The sequence below is a fragment of the Thermothielavioides terrestris genome, chromosome 2 (assembly GCF_000226115.1).
Source record: "Thermothielavioides terrestris NRRL 8126 chromosome 2, complete sequence".
Lineage (NCBI taxonomy): Eukaryota > Fungi > Ascomycota > Sordariomycetes > Sordariales > Chaetomiaceae > Thermothielavioides > Thermothielavioides terrestris.
The window spans coordinates 7,985,898-8,004,568 of record NC_016458.1 but is presented as its reverse complement, the minus strand read 5'-3'; the positions used below and the strand labels follow the sequence as shown (position 1 = coordinate 8,004,568).

Sequence of the window (18,671 nt, the reverse complement as noted above, 5' to 3'; positions counted from 1 at the left end):
ATGCTGAGGAAGAAGGTCGCCGTCGCATCCTCGGCCTCCAACACCATTAATCACAACGTCCCCCTTCACCCCACAACACGACACTGCAGCATACCACACCGCTGTTTCGTCGCGACGCGCTTGGCCCGGCCTGGCTAGAATGCTGATCCATCGTGGTCATGTTGGTCTGGTCTGTCGCTCAGCTCAGCGCAACCGCGCCCGTCATATACCCGTCGCCACAGCTCAGCTCAACTCAGCTCAGTTCAGCTGAGCTCGATCAGGCTGAATTCGCCAGGCACAGACTCTCATGGCGACGAGCCGGAACCCTTGCCGTCATCGGGCTTGTTGGGGTCTGTACTTGAACTGCTGGCGCCAGTGCTGCTGCTGCTGTCAGAGCCCTCGGAGGGCTCCTGCTTGCCCTGCTGGTGCGCCGGGTGGTTGGTTAGGCTGTGCCAGAGGGACTTGAGGAAGCCCTCGTGTTTGTGAGACTCGGGATCGTTTGCGTCGGCGGAGCTAGAGGGGGTTAATGTTAGAACCGGGTTCTAACTTAGGAGGGGAAAGCCTACAGATAAGGGACGGGGTGAGAGACGAGGCGAGCTCACGTTGTCCTGTGCAGGTTCATGATACGTTTGGCCGACTTGTCGCCGAGCTCGTCGGCCAGCATCTCGACGAGCGCCCGCTGGTTCGAGGTGAGGTACTTGGGCATGGCGACGCGGAACTCGACCTTGAGGTCGCCCATGCGGCCGCGCCGCCCGCCCAGCTTGGGCATGCCCTTGCCCGCGAGTGTCATGCGGTCGCCGGAATTGGTGCCCGTGGCCACGCGCACCTTGGCGTCGCCCTCGAGCGTCGGGATGACCACCTCGCCGCCGAGGATGGCTGTCGTCAACGGGATCGTCGCCGTGTACAGGATGTCCGAGCCCTGCCGGCTGAACTGCGGGTCGCGAGCCACCTTGACGGAGACGTACAGGTCGCCATTGGTGGCACGCACGTCGGAGCCCGAGGCGCGGCCCGTGGGCGGTGCGTCGCCCTCCCCGCTGACCCGCAGCCTCATGCCGTCCTCAATGCCGCCGGGGATGTCGACGGTGATGGTCTTGCGCTCCCGGACCACGCCGTCGCCCTGGCACGAGCGGCACTCGGAGCCTCTCGGAATCGCCACGCCGCTGCCGCCGCAGGTCGAGCACGTGCTGGCCATCTGGAAGCCGCCCGACATGAAGTGCACCCGCGTGCCCGTCCCGTTGCAGCTCTTGCAGCTCGCCCGCTTGGTGCCCTGTTTCAAACCGCTGCCGCCGCATGTCTTGCACGTCACGAGCGGAAGCGTCGTGATGGTCTTGGTTGTCCCCCTGGCCGCCTCCATGAACGACACTGTCACCTGCACCTCAATGTCCTCGCCCTGCAAGATCTCCGTCTGGAACGGCCCACCACGCCCGGCGCGCCCAAAGGGGCTGGCGCCGCCCGTAAACGCCGAGAAAATATCGTCAAAGTTGATGTTGGAGCCGAAGCCACCGGCGCCGGCGAAGCCGCTGAAGGGGTGGCCGGCTCCGAAGGGGTGGCCGGCGCCTGGGCCGGCGCCCGGGCCGGGGCCGGCGCTCGGATCAAAGCCAGAGGCGCCGAACTGGTCGAACTGCTCCCGCTTCTTGGGGTCCGAGAGGATCTCGTACGCGGACTGAATCTCGGCGAACTTGTCCTTGGCGGTGGGGTCCTTGTTCGTATCGGGGTGGTACTTCTTCGCCAGGCCGTAGTACGCCTTTTTGATTTCGGCTGCCGACGCGCTCTTGTCGACTCCCAGGATGCCGTATGGGTCCTTCGGCGTGGCGAGCAGGCGGCGCGTTGTGTGGAAGTAGGAGACCTGCTGTCCCCTGTGAGCAACCGGGGAACAGGGACCGCGAAACGGCGGGGTCGGGGAAGGACACACCCTCGGCCGCGAAACAGACGACTGGGCCCTCGCTTTGTTGGGAGATGGCCGACCGGAAACCGTAGAAACGACGGAGTAGGCCACGGCGCGGGAGGGCCGGCTGGCGCACGGTTTTAACCTCTGGCGACGGCATATTTGCGCCGGCGAGAGCTGCCGCACCGGGACCCCCGCGGCTTTCGGAAGGATGCTCGCGCTCATCTCGTCCACCGTGTGTCAATTTTTGCGATTGGCATTCCCGCGGCGAGCGTGGATTCAAGTGTACTGCCTCGTTTGCGGTTGCGAGTCGGAGGAGTGTTGCGCCGGATCTGTTGGGCCGTCTCTCTTCGCCTTGAGTCGGCTTTTGCAGCTTCTCGGTCCCGGCCAGCTTTTTTGGGGCTTTTTTTTTTTCGGGCCCGTCTGGTTGGATGGCGCAAGATAAGATGGCAGTTTTAGCGTCGAGTTGTTTTGCCGCCTGAGGCACCAGCCCAAAGCGGGCCCACTTTCTGTTTCGCTAGAAATGACCACCGCTTTCTGTGGGCCTCCCCACGTCTAACTCTGGAGGGAGCGTGACGCGACATTTCTTCACGTTAAAACGCAGTGGGTTGAGATTGGAGCGAAAAGCAGTGCCAAGCATCCCGCCTTCTGCTGAGAACAATGCCTCCCATTGTATATAATGCAGCCATGACATGCAAATGCAAGCAACGCCCAAAACCCCATCCAAGTATAATCGTAGGACATGTTGTGCATCCAAACACGCAGGGTATCCGTCCCAAGGAGATCAAAGAGTGCTGTGTCCCTCCAAGCGTCTTAGTTTCTTCCGCAATTGTTCCGCTCATCCTCATCGTTCCACTTCTTGATGGATAAAGTCGGATCGCCGTATCCTTGCCTTGGAGATTCCCTCGCTCCGGACCTTGTGGAGGAAGTCGACGATGACGTCGTTTTCCTGGACGCCCAGGCCGTTGAAATGTTTGCGCACCACATTCGTCAGCTGGTCTTTCGTCTGCCTCCGGAGCTGCTTGTGTCTCGCGATCGTCGGCGAGTAGAGGCCGATGCTGCCCGGCTGGGTGAGCACCCATGCGTGGTGGTCGCTGACGAAGGCGGTCGGCGTCTTGAGGCGGTACGCGCGGCGGTAGGCGTGGAGGACGTCCCGCTCAAAAGCAGGCCACTGTAGCTGTTCGGGAGGAAAAGTATTAGCGATCGCGTCGCGGGGAAGCGAAATGGAACATGCCAAAATTCAGGGGGCTGCTCACTCCTGGCACGTTGGCTTCCTGTGCGCTGGACGCTGAGTCGGTCGCCGTTGTAGCAGCCGCCCCGTTCACAGCGCTTGCGTTGGTGACTTCTCGCAGGTTAGAAGTTGCACTGCTGGCGACTCTCCGCATCTTGGTAGCTGATTGATTCCCGGCACCGCTCCCGCTCTTCTCCTTGGTAGTCGGGGCATCTGCCTTGCCGTCGTCGGGGCCGCTCCGAGCGGCTTTCGATGGAGCCATGGGAAGAGAAGTGATTGACAAAGGGTTGCGTGGGTGTACACGAGAGGAACGTTGCCAGCGTGCTTTAGGCGAAATCGATCAAGTTCACATTATAGGGACCTGGGCGCTGAATTCTGCTGCTTCAACGCCTTGTTGTGCGGGCGGACATTGCGCGGTGCGGGAGGGGTCCTGGACGGGAATTGGAAAGAGATTGCAGCCTTGCGTGCAATGTACATGGAAGCGCGGGTCCCCAGCTCCACAGCTCTGACGACACAGGGACCTCCGCGCCATGATTGGTGGGTCGCGTGGCTGGGGCGTGGGGCGCCGTGGGTGCCACAAGAACCGGCTTGTTGGGTCCCCGCCCCGTCACGGCCTGCCGTTCGCCCTCAACAGCACCCAACTTGACCGGACAGCGCTCCGCCAGGTGTCCGCGATGTTGATGTTGGGTGTCATCAAAGTTTGCTCAACAATTGCAGTGAGCTATTGCGCCGTGGTTAGGAAACCGGGTTCCTGGGCACTCACTTTTTTTCTGAGCCCTCGCACGATTTCGGCGTCGCGGTGGTTCCGGGTGCGGGACGGTAGGGCCGGCCCGCCATTCCATTCGACAGCTGAAGGCCGAGGGTTCGAAATGGGGATTGCCGTTGCCATGAAGGGCCGATGTGCCCTCGAAATATGAAGACATTTATCCTATATTGTCAATCGGGGTCGAATCGAAGCAGACTCGAGACAGAAGGCCGAGGAGCCAGAGACCGGTCGCTGAGCAAAGCGATCAATGTGTCGCTTTTTCCTTGCCCAAGCTTGAAGGCGCCAGCGGCTCCCGCCAATCTCCGCTTTTGCAGGCCGCTCGGTTGCTACGTGGCGATGGCAGGAGTCATTAACTGCAGGACTTCATGACCTGCCTTGCAGAGCCGAACATGGGATGCATCTGCTGCGATGAAGTTTTGCTCCCGGTGTCCCTCACCGAGGCTGCAGTGAGCCTTTTTTCCGCGCTGGGACACAACCCCCCTCCCCCAGAAAAACTCACGTTTTCGTCGACGTGCAGATGCCTGGCTGCCGCTAGTTGGAGACTCCGGTGGCGCTTCTGCGCCGCACACTGAACCCTGAGGCCGGCTTGGCAAATCACTGCGCATCGAGGCGAGACCGGTCAGGTGTGGTGGTTGGATGTCAACAAGCCTTCCACGCAGGAGCTGGCACAGACTGGAGGGCGAGAGGGACGACATGACATCCCGCGCCCCCAACGGCACTGTGAGAAAAAGCTCCGCGTCGATCTCCCTCCCACGTCGACCCCACACCGCACCATGCGCCTCTTGCTCAGGCGGCTGCGCTTCACTTATTCAGAAGTCGTCAGCCGTGGTAACAGACCGGCTTTGACAGATCTCTGTGCATTCCCCGCAAGATCTGCTCGAAGTCGTAGAGCAAGCAACCCTGCTTACTGCGGAGGAAGCTATAGTGCGCTGTCCGGTTTGTCTTCCTTCGCAGGACCTTCCCACCTAGGTACCTCTTAAAGCCGCCCGCTCCCACAGTTAAATGTTGTGTACGTACCGGACTGGACAGCCGATTCTGATGAAGGGTGGGGGTTTAGTTACGCAGGGGTGGTCTTGCTATGTAGTATAGTTTGATCCACGGCAGCCCCCCGCATGCTGAGCAATGCGCGCCGGTCTTCGGCTGATGGAGGAGAGCTGCACAGTGAGCGTAGTGTACACTTGGACTGCTTTTAACGTCGTCAAGAACCGTCCCATTGTCTTCGTCGCTCTCGTCCCGCCGATCCCTCCGGTCCCAATAGTCTGGAAGATCTCCGGAATAGAGTACACAACACAAGTTTGAATCCCTGGCTAGCTAACTAACCGCGTTGGACGCTCGGTCACGGAGCTCGCCACTGTAACTCCCTGGAACTATGCCCTTCTGGGGAGGGAAGACTCCGAGGAAACGTGTGAGCGCAATCGGGACTATTGGAGTGCGATCTGTTGTTGGACCTCAGATCTTAATCTCGATGTTTCGCACCAGGTAAGGTAGTTTCAATTTCGACCATCAACCACAAAGCATTGGGAAGCGAGACAGTTGACTAACGGAAACTGTTGGCCATCCCAACGGCCTCAAGGCACCTGAACCGAGCATTTGATGAGGCTTTCTGCCTTTAAGGTTGGAATTTCGAACCTCCACGAGAGATGAAAAGCGGAGCCAGTCAGAGGGCGGCTTCCCCGGTCCCCACAGCCCACTTCAGAGAACTGAATGAGTCTGGCGCTCGCAGGGACATCCCTGCACTCATCAGCCCAAGGAGCACCCCACGCCACGTTCTTGCCCTGTTGTTCGATGGAGGCTCGGGGGGACTCGAGCGCCCGAAAAACGACGAACGCCACTAGTGGCAGCAAGCTCACACCAAGTTCCAGAAATTCGTCGTTTGCGGGCAAACGCACCCGGCACAGGGAGAGAAGGTGGGCACGAGGCCTACACAGTAGTGTCCACAGAAGCTGGGAGTCGGAGAAAGCGGGGTCCGGCCGGCAGGCAGCAAAAAAAAAAGGGCCCCCGGGGGCGAGTGCGGCCGTCTGCGAGAGACCTGCGAATAACTCCTGCGTATAGCAGGCGAGCATAGCATTTCCGAATATTCCAACTTGTCTGGATAGGTAGAAAGACGCCTTACTCTGCTCGAGATGTTGAGCGTCCCAGCCCGCGAGCCCACCTCCTATATTAACCGTACGTCAAAGATGGAGCGTACCTGAACTTACCTCGACTGCTCAACAGCGGTTGTCGGAGGTCGATTGTCCCATGCCAATTATTCAGCCCCCTCCCGCACCCAGACGCCCCAGGTGTGCCTGGAGGCAGCGCCGTCAAGCCAAGCCCGCCACATCCAGGATTTGCGCCAAGATGCGGAATTACTGGGGACCCCCTTCGGGCGTCGCGCAAAAATGCAGCAGTCAAGCCGTCGAGGTCATCTTCACATGCTTCGTGCTGTCGGAGTGAATGCGTACTGAGTAGGTGCCAGGCATGGAGAGCCCAGCAGAGCGGCGATCGCCACATCCAGACCCCCGGCCTCGGTCCCTAACTGATGGGATGGATGAACACTGTCCACAATGAGAGGTCCCAGGCGTGTGGTTCTACCGCAGTATGTACGGAATAGTGTGCAGAGGACAGTGAATGCTCAGATGATCCACCTAGCGCTGGTGACAGGGACAGTTGGAACCCCGCTCACTGGAGCCCGGCTGTCCGTCCCCAACCTTGCCGACACCTTCTCCATACTGTGTACGAACCTGGGAAGCATTTCGTGGGTTCTCACTACACGCAGAACGAGCATCAGCTGGGGAAGCCCAAATCGAGGAACGCATTCTGACGCCCATCCATGGATGTTCTGACCTAACGTAACTTCCTCCCGAGAAGTAGCTGCCCGGGTCGCGGATCCTAGTGGCGTGAGCAAGTAGCAAGTACGCAGTCTATGGAGAAGCTAAGAGAATAGTGTATACCTATGGTTTGACGACGGCTCGATGATGACCCAGGGGCCCGTCACGGAGTACCGAGCTTCCATGGTTCCATTCGGCCACGGCAGCACCACCCTCTGACACAGTGAGCGCCTGCGGGGGACTGGTGTACATGAACGTTAAGACCCCCACACTCCCGCCCCAGCTCTCCTTCCTCCCGCTCTCTTCCAGGACACCGTTGTTTCGACGCCCCCGCAAGGCCAACCTGGAACGTCGGACAGGATTTACTACTGCGTCGACAAGACCACTGGAGATCAAAGTGGACACCAGGTCGCGTGAAATTATTCCGTCCTTGGTCAAAACGAGTTTCTAGTGTACAATCAGTGCACTGCGCCCCAACATCCCTCGCAAACCACGTCGCCGTCTCTCAGTCACCTATTAATATTCCGTACCTTATTCCGTACCGAAGGCCTGCCAGGTTGCGGTTCCCCTGCCCAAGGTATGCCGGTGTATTTCCATTCTTCGGCGCCATCGCTCTCGGTGCTGTCTTGGAGTTGGCTTTCTCGTTACTTGCCCCATGCACAGGAGCCTGTCCACCTACAGCCTCCCCAAGGAACTTTGAGAGGGAAGGTCTCCGGGCCTGCAAGTGCCATGCTTGCGGACCTCACCTGAAGATTGCGCGAATCTTGTCCGTGCAGCTGTTGGGGCAGAGCCGAATTTGGACACGGGGCTGCCGAGGAATACGCGTTCAGACTTCCATGTACTGCGCATTCCTCGTTTCCTCTTCGTGTACCTCTAACTCCTCTGTCCACGCAGCGAGTCCTGTCTTTTCGAGTGCCGGTGCTCGACACTGGGGTCCGGTTGTGTCATGCAACTCACTCACTCGCTCGCTTGCTGCCACCTGATTCTGCTTGCTTGCACAGGAAGGACGGGACAGGACCCCTGCAACCCTGCGAACCTGCGCCCCTGCCCATCCGTGCAGGGTGAGGCCCGGGGTTGGCGAGGCAGGAACGGCCGAGAGTTTTTTTTTTTTTTTAAACCGTCGCCCTGAGGTCCCTCTCTGCTCACTGCCTGCCGCGGCTTCGAGAGCTCCACCCAAGCGCTTGGTCCACCAGCTTTCGTGCAGCTGCTTGGCACACCCCCTCTCCCCTCCCCAACCACACGGCGCACCCCGGCCTTCCACCTCACCCCCGCCGTGCCGCACCTCTCCTCGCTCTTTTGGTTGTCCAGGCCTTTTTCGAGACCAATGCGCGCCGGGCTCTTAGCGTACCGCTTTCCGTCCATTTTCCCGCATCGAGTCTTCCCTTTCCCTCTCTCCCGCCCTCTCGCGGCTGTTTTCATGGCTTTCCGATTACTTTTCACTGGTTTTCTACTGGGAACTGCTTAGTTAATGTTTCTGTCTCCAAGGGTGTTCTTCTGCACCAAGCCGTTTGGCTCAAACTCGATCTCAGACCTTCGGGAGGTGCCGGCCTGCGGCCTGAGCTACCTCGCTCCGGACCCTTTCCCCCTCCCGACTTGCAGCAAGTTTTGCTGAGCCTCCACGCCAGCCATGATACCGTGAGCCCGTCCGAAACTTGGTCCGGCGTGGTCGAGGACGAGTTCGACTCGGTTGTCATCTTCGACGTAGCCTGAGCCAGGCAATAACTCTGCCTTCGGATTCAGCTATCCAGCTCACCCCACCGAAGAGAGCGCCGTCCTTTTTTCCCAGAGACTTAGAGCAGAGTCTCCTGCTCAGTGCGTCCCCGATTCGCCGCGATCCGCCAACGCCCGTCTGCGGAGGAATCCAGGGCAGAGGCACGACGTAGCCACAAAAGCCCCTTCAAGGATCAACTGCGCTCTGATCACGCGCTTGTGTCTGTGCCACCGCAACTGTGTGCAACCAGCCTTTGCCGGTGATTGCCGATGGGGTAATCGGTGCGAGCATGGCTTCGGTACTCGCTTCTCAACCAAGCGAAATCAAAGGCCCGGTGCCTGCCGCCCCTCCCGCGCCCAACATGGCGCCGCTTCGGGAGACCCCCTCTCCGGACAACCTCAAGCAGGACCCAGAGCACGAGCAGGGTCGGCCTCGCAGCGGATCCGATGACAAGGATGTTGAGGGGCTTGATCTGGACGATGCCGACGACGGAGACGGCGGAGGCGATGGTGCGCACTCTTCAAACTCGGAGGGCCCTGCGCGGAAGCGGAGGCGGAGCCGAAAGGGATTGGACAAGAAGTTCGAATGCCCCGAAAAAGGCTGCGGGAAGAGCTATTCCAGGGCTGAGCACCTGTATGTCATCTCCAAACCGCCCGGGATACTTCCGATTGCTAACACGGCACAATAAGCTACCGCCACCAGCTGAACCACAACCCAAAGCAGGTCTACAAGTGCGGGATCGGCGACTGCCAGAGAACCTTCGTCCGACTGGACCTGTGTAACCGGCACAAGGACCGCCACACGGCCAAGGGTTCGGCTCTGAACCGTAAGGATTCGATGATGAGCCAGGCATCGCCGATAGCGGACAGCCGGCCGCCCTTTCCGCCCACTGGTTCAGCTTCTCCGGAAGTCAACCGGCCGGGGACCGCATACAACAAGGGACGGTCGTTGTCCATTCATTACCATTCTCCCAAGGATGCTATGGGAAGCCCATACACGCCGATGGCGAACACTCCGCCCGCCACTTACGCCAACGGGACGCCGAACGGAGTCGACTACACGCATCACGATCCCAATTACAACCACATGTCGCAACGGCAACCGCACCATTCCCCTCAGGGTCCGCAGCGGCCATCGATCCAGACCAGCGTTGGCCCGTACGGCGTACTGTCTCCCGTCTCGACCCAGCCCGGCTACCACAGCCAACCAGCGAACACCCCTCAGTCGGCCAGCGCGATGCCATATGTCCCGCCCCAAAACTTCCCACCTTTCAGCCTCCCCCCTTCAGACTTTGCCGCGTCGTCGGCCGGGACCGCAGCTCGGGAAGAGCAGCAACCATACGCCCCCTCGACGTCCGCAGAATACTCGGACCAGCAGCCTCAGGCGGCCGGTGAGATGATGCTTCTCGACCAGATGAGCATACAGCAGACCATGCCCGTGTTCGGGAGTGACAACGTCCTCAACAAGTCGCCCTATGTTGCGATCCCCGAGGACTTCGTGGCGTATCTGTTCAACACTCACGGCGAAGGCTCGCCCATAACCGGGGTCCCGATGCAGGGCTACAAGTGAGTCTCGCTGATTCTCCTGGGGTGTCCTTCCTTACTGATCCGTCTGCAGCTACGGGGAGTTTTCGAACCAGTACAGCATGCCGTACTACAACGATCCGAATCAGCTGGGTTATTTCCCCGCCTCGGCCGGACCACAGCAGGTCATGTCGGTCACCAACCTCCTCGACCAGAACCTACCCGAGTCGGTCATCTCGGAGGAGAAGAGTGCGGAGATCTTCGAGCTCATCAAGGAGAGGTTCCATGAGAACGGCCATGCCCCTGTTGAGAGGCAGCGCGAGACGATCCTCGAGGGCGATCGCAACGACGACAGTCACATGCTGAGTCGCAAGATGATGCAGGCTTACATTGGGTCGTACTGGCTGCACTTCAGCGACCAGGTACCGATTCTGCACAAGCCCACCTTCTCGCCCGACAAGACGCCAAACTTGCTGCTGATTGCCATGATGACCATCGGCGCTGCTTGCTTGGACAAGGCGCACGGCCAGAAGGTCACGAAGGCGGGCGCACAGCTCTCCAACTTCCTGGCGTGGCATCTTAGGTGGGAGATGTTCCAGGACCCCAACTGCAGGCCGCCCGCCAAGCTGTGGGTGTTCCAGACGCTGCTACTTCTCGAGCTGTACGAGAAGATGTATTCAACGAGGGAGCTGCACGAGCGGGCGCACATCCACCACGCGACAACCATCACGCTTATGCGTCGCGGCAGGGCACTGATCGGCAAGTCAGCACTGGATTCGCCGCCCAACCCCAGAACGGACGACAAGACGAACGGTTCCAGGCAGTCGTCGACGTCTGGAACGGCGCACACGCCTGAAGAATGGTGGAACCACTGGGTCACCAACGAGGCGACGCGGAGGGCGGCGTTCGCGGCGTTCGTCATTGACTCGATCCACGCCACCATGTTTGGCCACTCGACTGTGATGGTTGCTCACGAGATGCGCCTACCGCTGCCGTGCGACGACAAGCTGTGGAAAGCCACGAGCGGTCAGGAGGTGGCAAGGATCGAGTCCAACCTTATGTCGATGGGCCATAAGGCCATCTCGTTCCTCGAGGGGCTCAAGCGGACGCTGAGCAACCAAGAGGTGCAGACAAACTCGTTCGGGCGCACCATCCTCATGGCTGGTCTTCTCAGCGTGAGCTGGCACATGAACCAGCGAGATCTCCAGGTCAACTCCCTGGGCGGCGGAGTCTCGCAGGCGCTCGGCGGGCGCGACAAGTGGCGGGGCACGCTGACACGGGCTTTCGACTCGTGGAAGAGCGACTTTGACAAGACGCTTCTCAGGCGGGGTGACGTCTCGGCGGACCCCTATAACTACGACCTCACGGACCGGAACGAGGCGAACGTGGTATTTGAGAGCCGGATCGTGCTGCACCACCTGGCGCACATGGCGATGCACGTCGACATTGTGGATTGCCAGATTTTTGCGCGGGCGAAGAGGTTGCTGGGCCGGGCGATCGGGCCGCAGGATCTCAACAGCGCGCAGCGGCGGATGAAGGACATCTGGGCACCCTCGGCCAAGGCACGCGACGCGACGTACTATGCGCTGAAGTTCTTGCAGTCGGTGATGCTCCCGGACATGGCGGGGACGCCAGGGTCGAACGGCGGCTACGGCCGGCGCGAGGAGCTGTACTCGGCGCGCGACGATGTGCTGCTCAACCGTCCATGGGTCCTCTACTTTGCGGCACTGGTGGTCTGGTGTTACGGCTTCGCGCTCGAAGGTCCCAGCCCGACGGTCCCGGTGCCCACGACACAGCAGGACAAGGTGCGGATGATGCGCGAGTACCTGATCAAGTACGGCAACGTGTCCTCGCCCGAGGATCTCAAGTCGATGAAGGGCATCAGCCACAATACGCCGCTGCTGATGGTGCTGAGGGACACGTTCGGGGACTCGCGTTGGGAGCTGTTGCATGAGGGGGCGACGCTGATGAGCAACTGCATCCATCTGAATGCGGGCCAGAACGTTCCCTAGGAGAGACGAGTTTTGTGGCATCTCTTCGCCAGTTCGCGTGGGAGCCGACCAAGCCGATTGGAAGGGTTGTTATTGTTGTACAATGGCCCAAAAGCGACCGGGGAGGTAATTTGATTTTTACGAGCATATGGTGCCACGGCGGGAGATCTCACTGCAAAAAGAAAAGAACACAGGGCCAGGATACCAGGGGAGACACGCATGGAGGAGCGAGCAACATTTTCCAGGAGCAGACGGACGGATGGATGGCATTCTCTTTTAGTTGGGCATTACTCTGCGATGGATTTTCGACTTCCTCATGTGATTTACCTATACCCCTTTGCTGCAGTTTTCAGGGATTTATAAAGATGATGTTCTTTTTTTCATCCGGCGTGTGGTGTGTGCTGCCGATGCTACGATGGAGGTGGGTGAGGAGAAGGGGGTGGGTTTGAAGCTGGATGCCAGCAAGCTCTGTCAGTCATAAATCGGTAACTCCGAGTCGTCTACCATGGTGCCTCCGTTTAAGTCATTTGGTCCGGTGCAGTACCTTAGGTAGTCACCCGACCAGATATTTGGGGTCAGAAATGAGATGATGTAGAAGGCCTAGTGACCTGCTTCTTTGGTTTGCTTCGTTGGGAAGGAACAACTTATTGCTGAGAATGGGCCTACCTGAAAGTCGGGTGGGAGGCACGGCATCACAGCAAGCAGTTACCCCGCGGAAGGTGCGGGAGGTGCGCTGCGGGGCCAATAGCGGACCGAAACGCCCGCTGCGAAGTGCAGCTGCATCCTCTGCTTTGGAGCACGCCCCACTTCCAGTACCTTTTCCACGTTCCTCCTCTTCGGACTTTTGGAGATAAGAGGTCTCGCGGTGGCATAACTCATGCGCACTTGCATCTCACCACTTTGGCTGAACCATCCAACGGCATTTCGTTTCCCTTTTCCAGCCGTCGGTGAGACGCAAAATTTCCAGACAACCAGGCGCTTCAATCAGTGGCCTGCAGCCGTCCAGATGAGCTCTTAATAAGGGGCGCCTCAATCATCGCGCCACGCCGACCCCTCGTCGTAACTCATACATACGATAAAATCCTCGCTTCCTTCTCATTGCGTCTCGTTGCGCAAAACCATCCTCTTTCTTCGTTCAGATTTGATTCTCACAATCTGCGGCGGAGCAACTCATCAACATGGTGTCGTTAACCCACCTCCCCCCGGAGATCCTACATAACATCTTCAGTTTCGTAGATCCCGAGGACCTGGCCAGGATCCCCTTCACATGTCGGCTGTTGAACAACTTCATCAAGGACAACAATGCCCTGTGCCGGGCCATCTATCTGCGCATCTTGGTACGCTCTGTGTGCTGGCCTGTCCAGCAGGCCCGTGGCTGACGACGCGCCCCAGGATGAACCCCCGACAAGGGACCTCAACTTCGAGCAGGAACTGCACGAGCTGGTCATGCTCAAGAAAATCTGCTCCGCCAAAGACAGCGCTAATAACGAGCAAATACAATCCCACCTCCCCTTTGTCTACCGCGCCTTCACGCGCCTGCTCAACCACGCCATCCAGGTTCCCGCGCCTGTCGGCATCACCACCAAGGAGGGCAGTGGCGCCAGCTCCAGCAGGAGCATAAACCAACCGTTCGCTCGCAAATCGCGCGCCCAGACCTTCCCGGCCTCCCGCAATGCCGCCCTCCTTGCGACGCTCTTCAGCAACGAGCGTACCCGCGAGCGCTTCCTGACCCGCTCGTTCATCTACGAGCTGGGCCGAGACCGTATGATGCCTGGCATCTCCGGCCACCCGCAGCTGGACGCGTACGACTCCGAGTCGGGTTCCGAGAACGACCCCGACAACGCGGGCCGACGCCGGCCGCGTCGCTCCCGCACGGAGTTCGGCTGGCGCAAGCCACGGCGACCGCGCGAGGCGTACCAGATGAGCGCCAAGCTGCACTGTCTGTACGGGTGGGGGCTTGGGACGGATGAGGCCGAAGTGGCGCCCGGGGCGGTCAACGGCGAGGCGAGGAGGCGGGCCATCTGGGCGGCGCGGCGGGGCGGCGGTGTGTTTTCGCTCGCTTCCTCCAAGGTGTACGACATGCGAGAGTATACCCCGCGGACGGAATGGGGCCCTTTCTTGGACGAAGATAACGGCTCCTCCGGGGTGAGGGTGGATTGGGAGAAGGTCGAGGCCATCCTGATTGTGCTGGGGACGAATATCCGGTCCAAGAGGCTCGAACGGTTCCCTATCTTCTGGCACTTCTGGGGCAGACCGCTTGCTGGCTGCTGGGCTGGAAGTTACATCCCGTGGTCGAGAGACAGAGAGCAGGGGAAGGAGAAAGAGATGTCGGGGCTGGATGGGAGGGATCCGTATGGAGTCAGTGGAAGCTGGCTGAGAGTTGTTTCTTTCCTCGGTGAGCATCCCCCCACGCGCGCGCGCCAGCTAGCCGATGGCACAGAAGACGGCATGAGACGGGTGCTGACATTTCCCCAACCGCCAGACTACAGCGACTTCTTCAACTTCAACTTCCCCGTCATCGACCGGCTCCCGCGGGACGTGCCGCGAGCGCCGCTCAACGCCGGCCAGGCGACCAGGCTGATCTTGATGCGAATACGTGTGACCAAGATCGAGCCGCCCGGCGAGCGCGACCACCCGGACCACCCGGTGGTCTACTTCGAGGGCTTCTCGCGGGCGCTAGACGGGTCGTGGGCCGAGGACGCTGACGCGAACCTCCGCGGCACCGTCCGCGTGACTCCCGAGGGCGAGGTCCGCTGGACGAGCTATTCCATCTTCGACGGGGAGGAGAGGTGGAAGAGCGAGGGCATCCAGCTCGGGGGCATTCGGTCGGCCAGGGGCGTCGTGGGGACCTGGTTTGATAAGTGCGTTTTTGTTGTTTGCGATACTCCTGATCGCTTTCAGCGCCAGCAGTAGGGTGTTTCCGGTACTGACGTGCCGTCTTCCTCCCAGGGACTTCAATCCGCAGGGACCCTGCGGGCCGACGGCGTTCTGGAAGATCTCGGACCGCCAGTTCGCCGGGGAGGATGGTTCGCAGGTCCTGCTGGAGGATCTCTTCCCGTTGAGTAGGTCGCCACATTCGGTTTTCTTTTTGCGCTACGCTAACACGTCGGCGTGCAGTAGCCGACGACATGCAAGAAGACCCTGCGGCCCGTGGCTCGGCAGATGAGGACCTCGACCACTTTGGGGCGGAAGCAGACTGGGCGGAGTACGAGATGGAGGACGAGCTGGACGCGTTGTACTATTTTGACGATGATGACATATTCGACGTCGAGGACGGCGAGGCGTACCAGCCGAGTGAGCTTGATGAGGTGGACGACGAAGACGAAGACGAGGTGGGTGGGGAGACAGATGCGGAGCAGGACACCCCCTAACTGCAGGGGGGTTAGAATTGGAGTGTCTTGGTCTTTTTCTGAGTGTAAGTTTCGTAACGCGGTGGATTGTTATCTTGTCGCAGCCGGAGAAGAAACCTCGGACACCTCAGTGCACACTGGCGAGGCTGACAAGGAGAGACCGGAAAAGCTGATTACTTGTTCAGAGTGTCGCCTGTACCACAAGGACGATCCGAGGTTATCCAAAGGACCGTACGAATTCTGTTGGTTCGCATTTCTCTGTATATGAACATGCGATTTCCTTCTATAGGGGCCCGCCCTCTTCCAGTTCCAAGCCCGCCCCTCCTGCTAGCTTCTAATGACTCCGTTTCCTAGATGCCGGGATTTCTATCACGTATTGCCTAAGATATAGAAGACCAACATCACACATTCCCTCTAGGTCTTGAAAACCATCCGGAGCCTATCCATGGCTTCGAGGTACCTGCGCATCTGCGCGGCAGCAACGAGCAGCAGCAGCAGTAGCAGCAGCAGCAGCAGAGGTCAGTAAAACAACGCCGTCTACTGAACTAAACATGTCGCCCTACACCTCGCCCCTCAACACCTTGCTCCCCTACAGCTTGCCCCCGGCCTCGGGATCATTGTTGACCTTGCCGTGCTCGCACGTGGCAAGCACGGCGCCGTCGCTCGCCCTGCGCATGACGCCGCGCAGGGAGCACAGGCGCTGGCCGACCTGGGTGATCTCGCTGGATTTGTGTCGAAAACACGAAACGGTTGAGGTTAGGGCCAGAGTCGACAGAGGAAGAAATAAAGAAGAAGAGACGTAAGTTACGTACCACTCAATCAACACGGCGGAACCCTCGGGCACTGGGCGCAGGTAGGTCGTGTTCAGGGTGCGACTCACGCCTAGGAAGGACCAATAGCCCGGGCGCGAGATGAGGGCCAGCACGCAGGACGTGCACAGGTCGAAGAGCGAGGCGGTGCAGCCGCCGTCTGTGTCATGTGTGGACGGGGAGAGAGCAGGGCGTCAATCAGGGCAAGTGAATGGTCTTGAGGAGTTGGAAGAGGTGGAAGATGATGGATGGGGGTGGAGCCCTTGGCGAGGGGACCGGCGGTGGGTTGGGAAAAGGATGAGAGTGCGACTGGATGGTGACGAGCACATACGCATGTTGTTGAGCCGGTTGCAGTGCTGCCGCTCCACGGTGAAGCTGAACGTCACGGCCGGCCGGGCGGGATCGGACGAGACGGAGTGCACGGCCAGGGAGGGAAACAGGCGGGACGTCCATTCCTGTACCTGTTGGGAGATTGAACAGGCAGGGGCACAATTAGTTACACACATTGCACATGTGAGAGTCTGAATGTCAAGCATGATAACTTGCAGTCTCGTCTGGGCTGGCACACTCCTGAGCGTACTGGCTTATGAGCTCGCGGACCCGCTCCTCGCCCGAGAGCGCCAGAAAGTTGGAGGCTTGTTGCTGCGGTTTGCTTGACGGCGGAGACATGTTGCTTCCAGGGTGTTTTCAAGAGGAAAGAATCAAGACTGTGTAAGATCAGCAGGGTAAGCAGGCCGTTCTGTGTAGGTATCATCGTCTTCTGGTGCGGTCCCAGGCTTATATAGGTGCTTGTGCTTACTCCGTAGTTCACACAGTACGGTACTGTACGCCTGGGGTAGTGGGGCTTCCGCCCCGCGGACCGCCGTAATCCCTGTCAGCCGCAACCTTGGGCCGACCTGCCTCGGCAATTTGGCGCCGTGAACCCTTGCTCATCCTTATCGATGAGCGGACCCTGGCCACAAACCTACCTCATCGCATCACATCCGTAGCTGCTTCCTCATCCAACAGCCATCGTCCTTCGGAATCTAACATGCCCATGAGCCAACAATAACATTTCGCTCTCTCCCTCCCGACGGGAACCCGAAAGGGGAAAAAAAGAATCAAAAATGGAATTCATGACCGCCCTCCGGGGCACCTTCGACGAGGGCAAACCATCGCTCTTCGAGCTGCTCTCGGAGCAGCAGCTCTCGGCGCTCCTGCCGCCGACCCTCCGGTACCTGCTGGCCCTCCTGACGCACCGCTACCCGCGCCACCTGCTGCGCGTGCTCAACTCGTTCGACGAGCTCTACGCGCTGGCCGCGCTCGCCGTCGAGCGCCACTACCTGCGCACCCGGGGCGGCTCCTTCACCGAGCACTTCTACGGGCTCAAGCGCGAGCGCGCGCTGGCCGCCGAGGTGCCGCGCGCGTCCGCCGCCGCGCCCGCCGCCGTGCGCGACGCCCTGCGCCTGACCCCCGCCGACGTCTGGCGCAACCTCGCCGTCATCGTCGGCGTGCCGTACCTCAAGCGCAAACTGGACGAGGCCTACGAGCTGGACGCGCCGCGCGCGATGCTCGGCTCCGCCTACAGCGGCATCCGGCCGCCGGCCGGCGCCGGGTGGCGGGAGCGCGCGGCGCACTGGTGGCGCTGGTTCCTGCGGCGCGTCTATCCCGGCGTGAACGCGGCGTATTACCTGGCGCTGCTGGCGTTCAACCTGGCCTACCTGTTCGACAACTCCAAGTATCACAGCCCGTTCCTGTGGCTGATCGGCACGCGGGTGCGGCGGATGAACGCGGCGGACCACCGCGCGATCGAGGCGCTGGAGGAGGAGGCGAAGAAGCGGGGCGGGCGGGGGACGGTCGCGGCGCGCCTGCTCGGCGGGCTGTCGCTGGCGCTGCCGACCGGCATATTCGCGCTCAAGTTCCTGGAGTGGTGGTATGCGTCCGACTTTGCGAAGCAATTGTCGAGAAAGGCGGCCGAAAGCCTGGACCTGCCGCCGCCGGTCGTGACCGGGCTGCCGGACGGCGGGCCGAAGGGGGCGCAACCAAGGCAGAAGGAGAAAAATGCTGCCGACGCCGACGAGGAGGTGGAGGAATTGGATGAAGAGGAGAAAGAGAGGCGAGCAGTGGAGAAGGCGCCGATTGCGGCGTCTTCGCTCCTGCCCATCTACACAGTTCCCGCGCCGGACGACTCGGAGCTGTGTCCGATCTGCGAGGGCGAGATCACCACCGCGGCGGCGTGCCAGACAGGCATCGTCTACTGCTACGCCTGCATCCACAAGTGGATTACCGGGACACACCCCAGGCAGGAGAAGTTCATGGCCAATCGGGTGGGCAAGTGGGAGAGCGGCGAGGGTCGGTGTGCCGTCACGGGGCGCCGCGTCCTTGGCGGGACCGAGGGGCTGAGGAGGGTCATGGTATAGGCTGTGTCTGGCTGTGTCTGAGATATGTGCAGAGGACAAGGCTGTAAGATAATAGAAGCGGTAACCGGGACCGCATGGTTGCGTGCTTTTTATGAGCATTCGAGGCCCGGCTGACGCTGAGAGTAAGGCATTACTAAGATCTATATGGTGCAGAGGTGGACGATTCCCAAGACACGGTGCCGTTCTCCGCCGGCATTTATGCAAGGCCTGCCGCTCAAAT

General features: G+C 60.2%; 6 protein-coding genes across 6 annotated transcripts; 3 read left to right on the top strand and 3 right to left on the bottom strand.

Annotated features, from left to right (window-relative positions):
• Nucleotides 1-156: 156 nt before the first annotated feature.
• Nucleotides 157-2,277, bottom strand: THITE_2115809 (uncharacterized protein). The gene is made up of 2 exons (XM_003653339.1): nt 582-2,277; nt 157-492 (listed from the first exon to the last, which is right to left on the bottom strand). The coding sequence occupies exons 1-2, from the start codon at nt 2,087-2,089 to the stop codon at nt 285-287; spliced, it is 1,716 nt and encodes a 571-aa protein (XP_003653387.1). The 5' UTR covers nt 2,090-2,277; the 3' UTR covers nt 157-284.
• Nucleotides 2,278-2,282: 5 nt separating this feature from the next.
• Nucleotides 2,283-3,491, bottom strand: THITE_2115805 (uncharacterized protein). The gene is made up of 2 exons (XM_003653338.1): nt 3,121-3,491; nt 2,283-3,041 (listed from the first exon to the last, which is right to left on the bottom strand). The coding sequence occupies exons 1-2, from the start codon at nt 3,355-3,357 to the stop codon at nt 2,709-2,711; spliced, it is 570 nt and encodes a 189-aa protein (XP_003653386.1). The 5' UTR covers nt 3,358-3,491; the 3' UTR covers nt 2,283-2,708.
• Nucleotides 3,492-8,515: 5,024 nt separating this feature from the next.
• Nucleotides 8,516-12,035, top strand: THITE_2115801 (uncharacterized protein). Its single transcript, XM_003653337.1, has 3 exons — nt 8,516-9,012; nt 9,069-9,944; nt 9,997-12,035. Exons 1-3 carry the CDS (start codon nt 8,741-8,743, stop codon nt 11,912-11,914), a joined length of 3,066 nt encoding a protein of 1,021 aa, XP_003653385.1. The 5' UTR covers nt 8,516-8,740; the 3' UTR covers nt 11,915-12,035.
• A 682-nt stretch (nt 12,036-12,717) lies between these two features.
• THITE_2064207 (uncharacterized protein) lies at nt 12,718-15,377 on the top strand. The gene is made up of 5 exons (XM_003653336.1): nt 12,718-13,230; nt 13,286-14,288; nt 14,376-14,754; nt 14,843-14,955; nt 15,011-15,377. The coding sequence occupies exons 1-5, from the start codon at nt 13,072-13,074 to the stop codon at nt 15,262-15,264; spliced, it is 1,908 nt and encodes a 635-aa protein (XP_003653384.1). The 5' UTR covers nt 12,718-13,071; the 3' UTR covers nt 15,265-15,377.
• A 455-nt stretch (nt 15,378-15,832) lies between these two features.
• Nucleotides 15,833-16,565, bottom strand: THITE_110127 (uncharacterized protein; the record flags this gene model as incomplete). Its single annotated transcript, XM_003653335.1, has 4 exons — nt 15,833-15,965; nt 16,056-16,212; nt 16,384-16,513; nt 16,557-16,565. The coding sequence occupies 4 exons, from the start codon at nt 16,563-16,565 to the stop codon at nt 15,833-15,835; spliced, it is 429 nt and encodes a 142-aa protein (XP_003653383.1).
• Nucleotides 16,566-17,158: 593 nt separating this feature from the next.
• On the top strand, nt 17,159-18,451 carry THITE_2047491 (uncharacterized protein; the record flags this gene model as incomplete). Its single annotated transcript, XM_003653334.1, has 1 exon — nt 17,159-18,451. The coding sequence occupies one exon, from the start codon at nt 17,159-17,161 to the stop codon at nt 18,449-18,451; it is 1,293 nt and encodes a 430-aa protein (XP_003653382.1).
• Nucleotides 18,452-18,671: the final 220 nt, after the last annotated feature.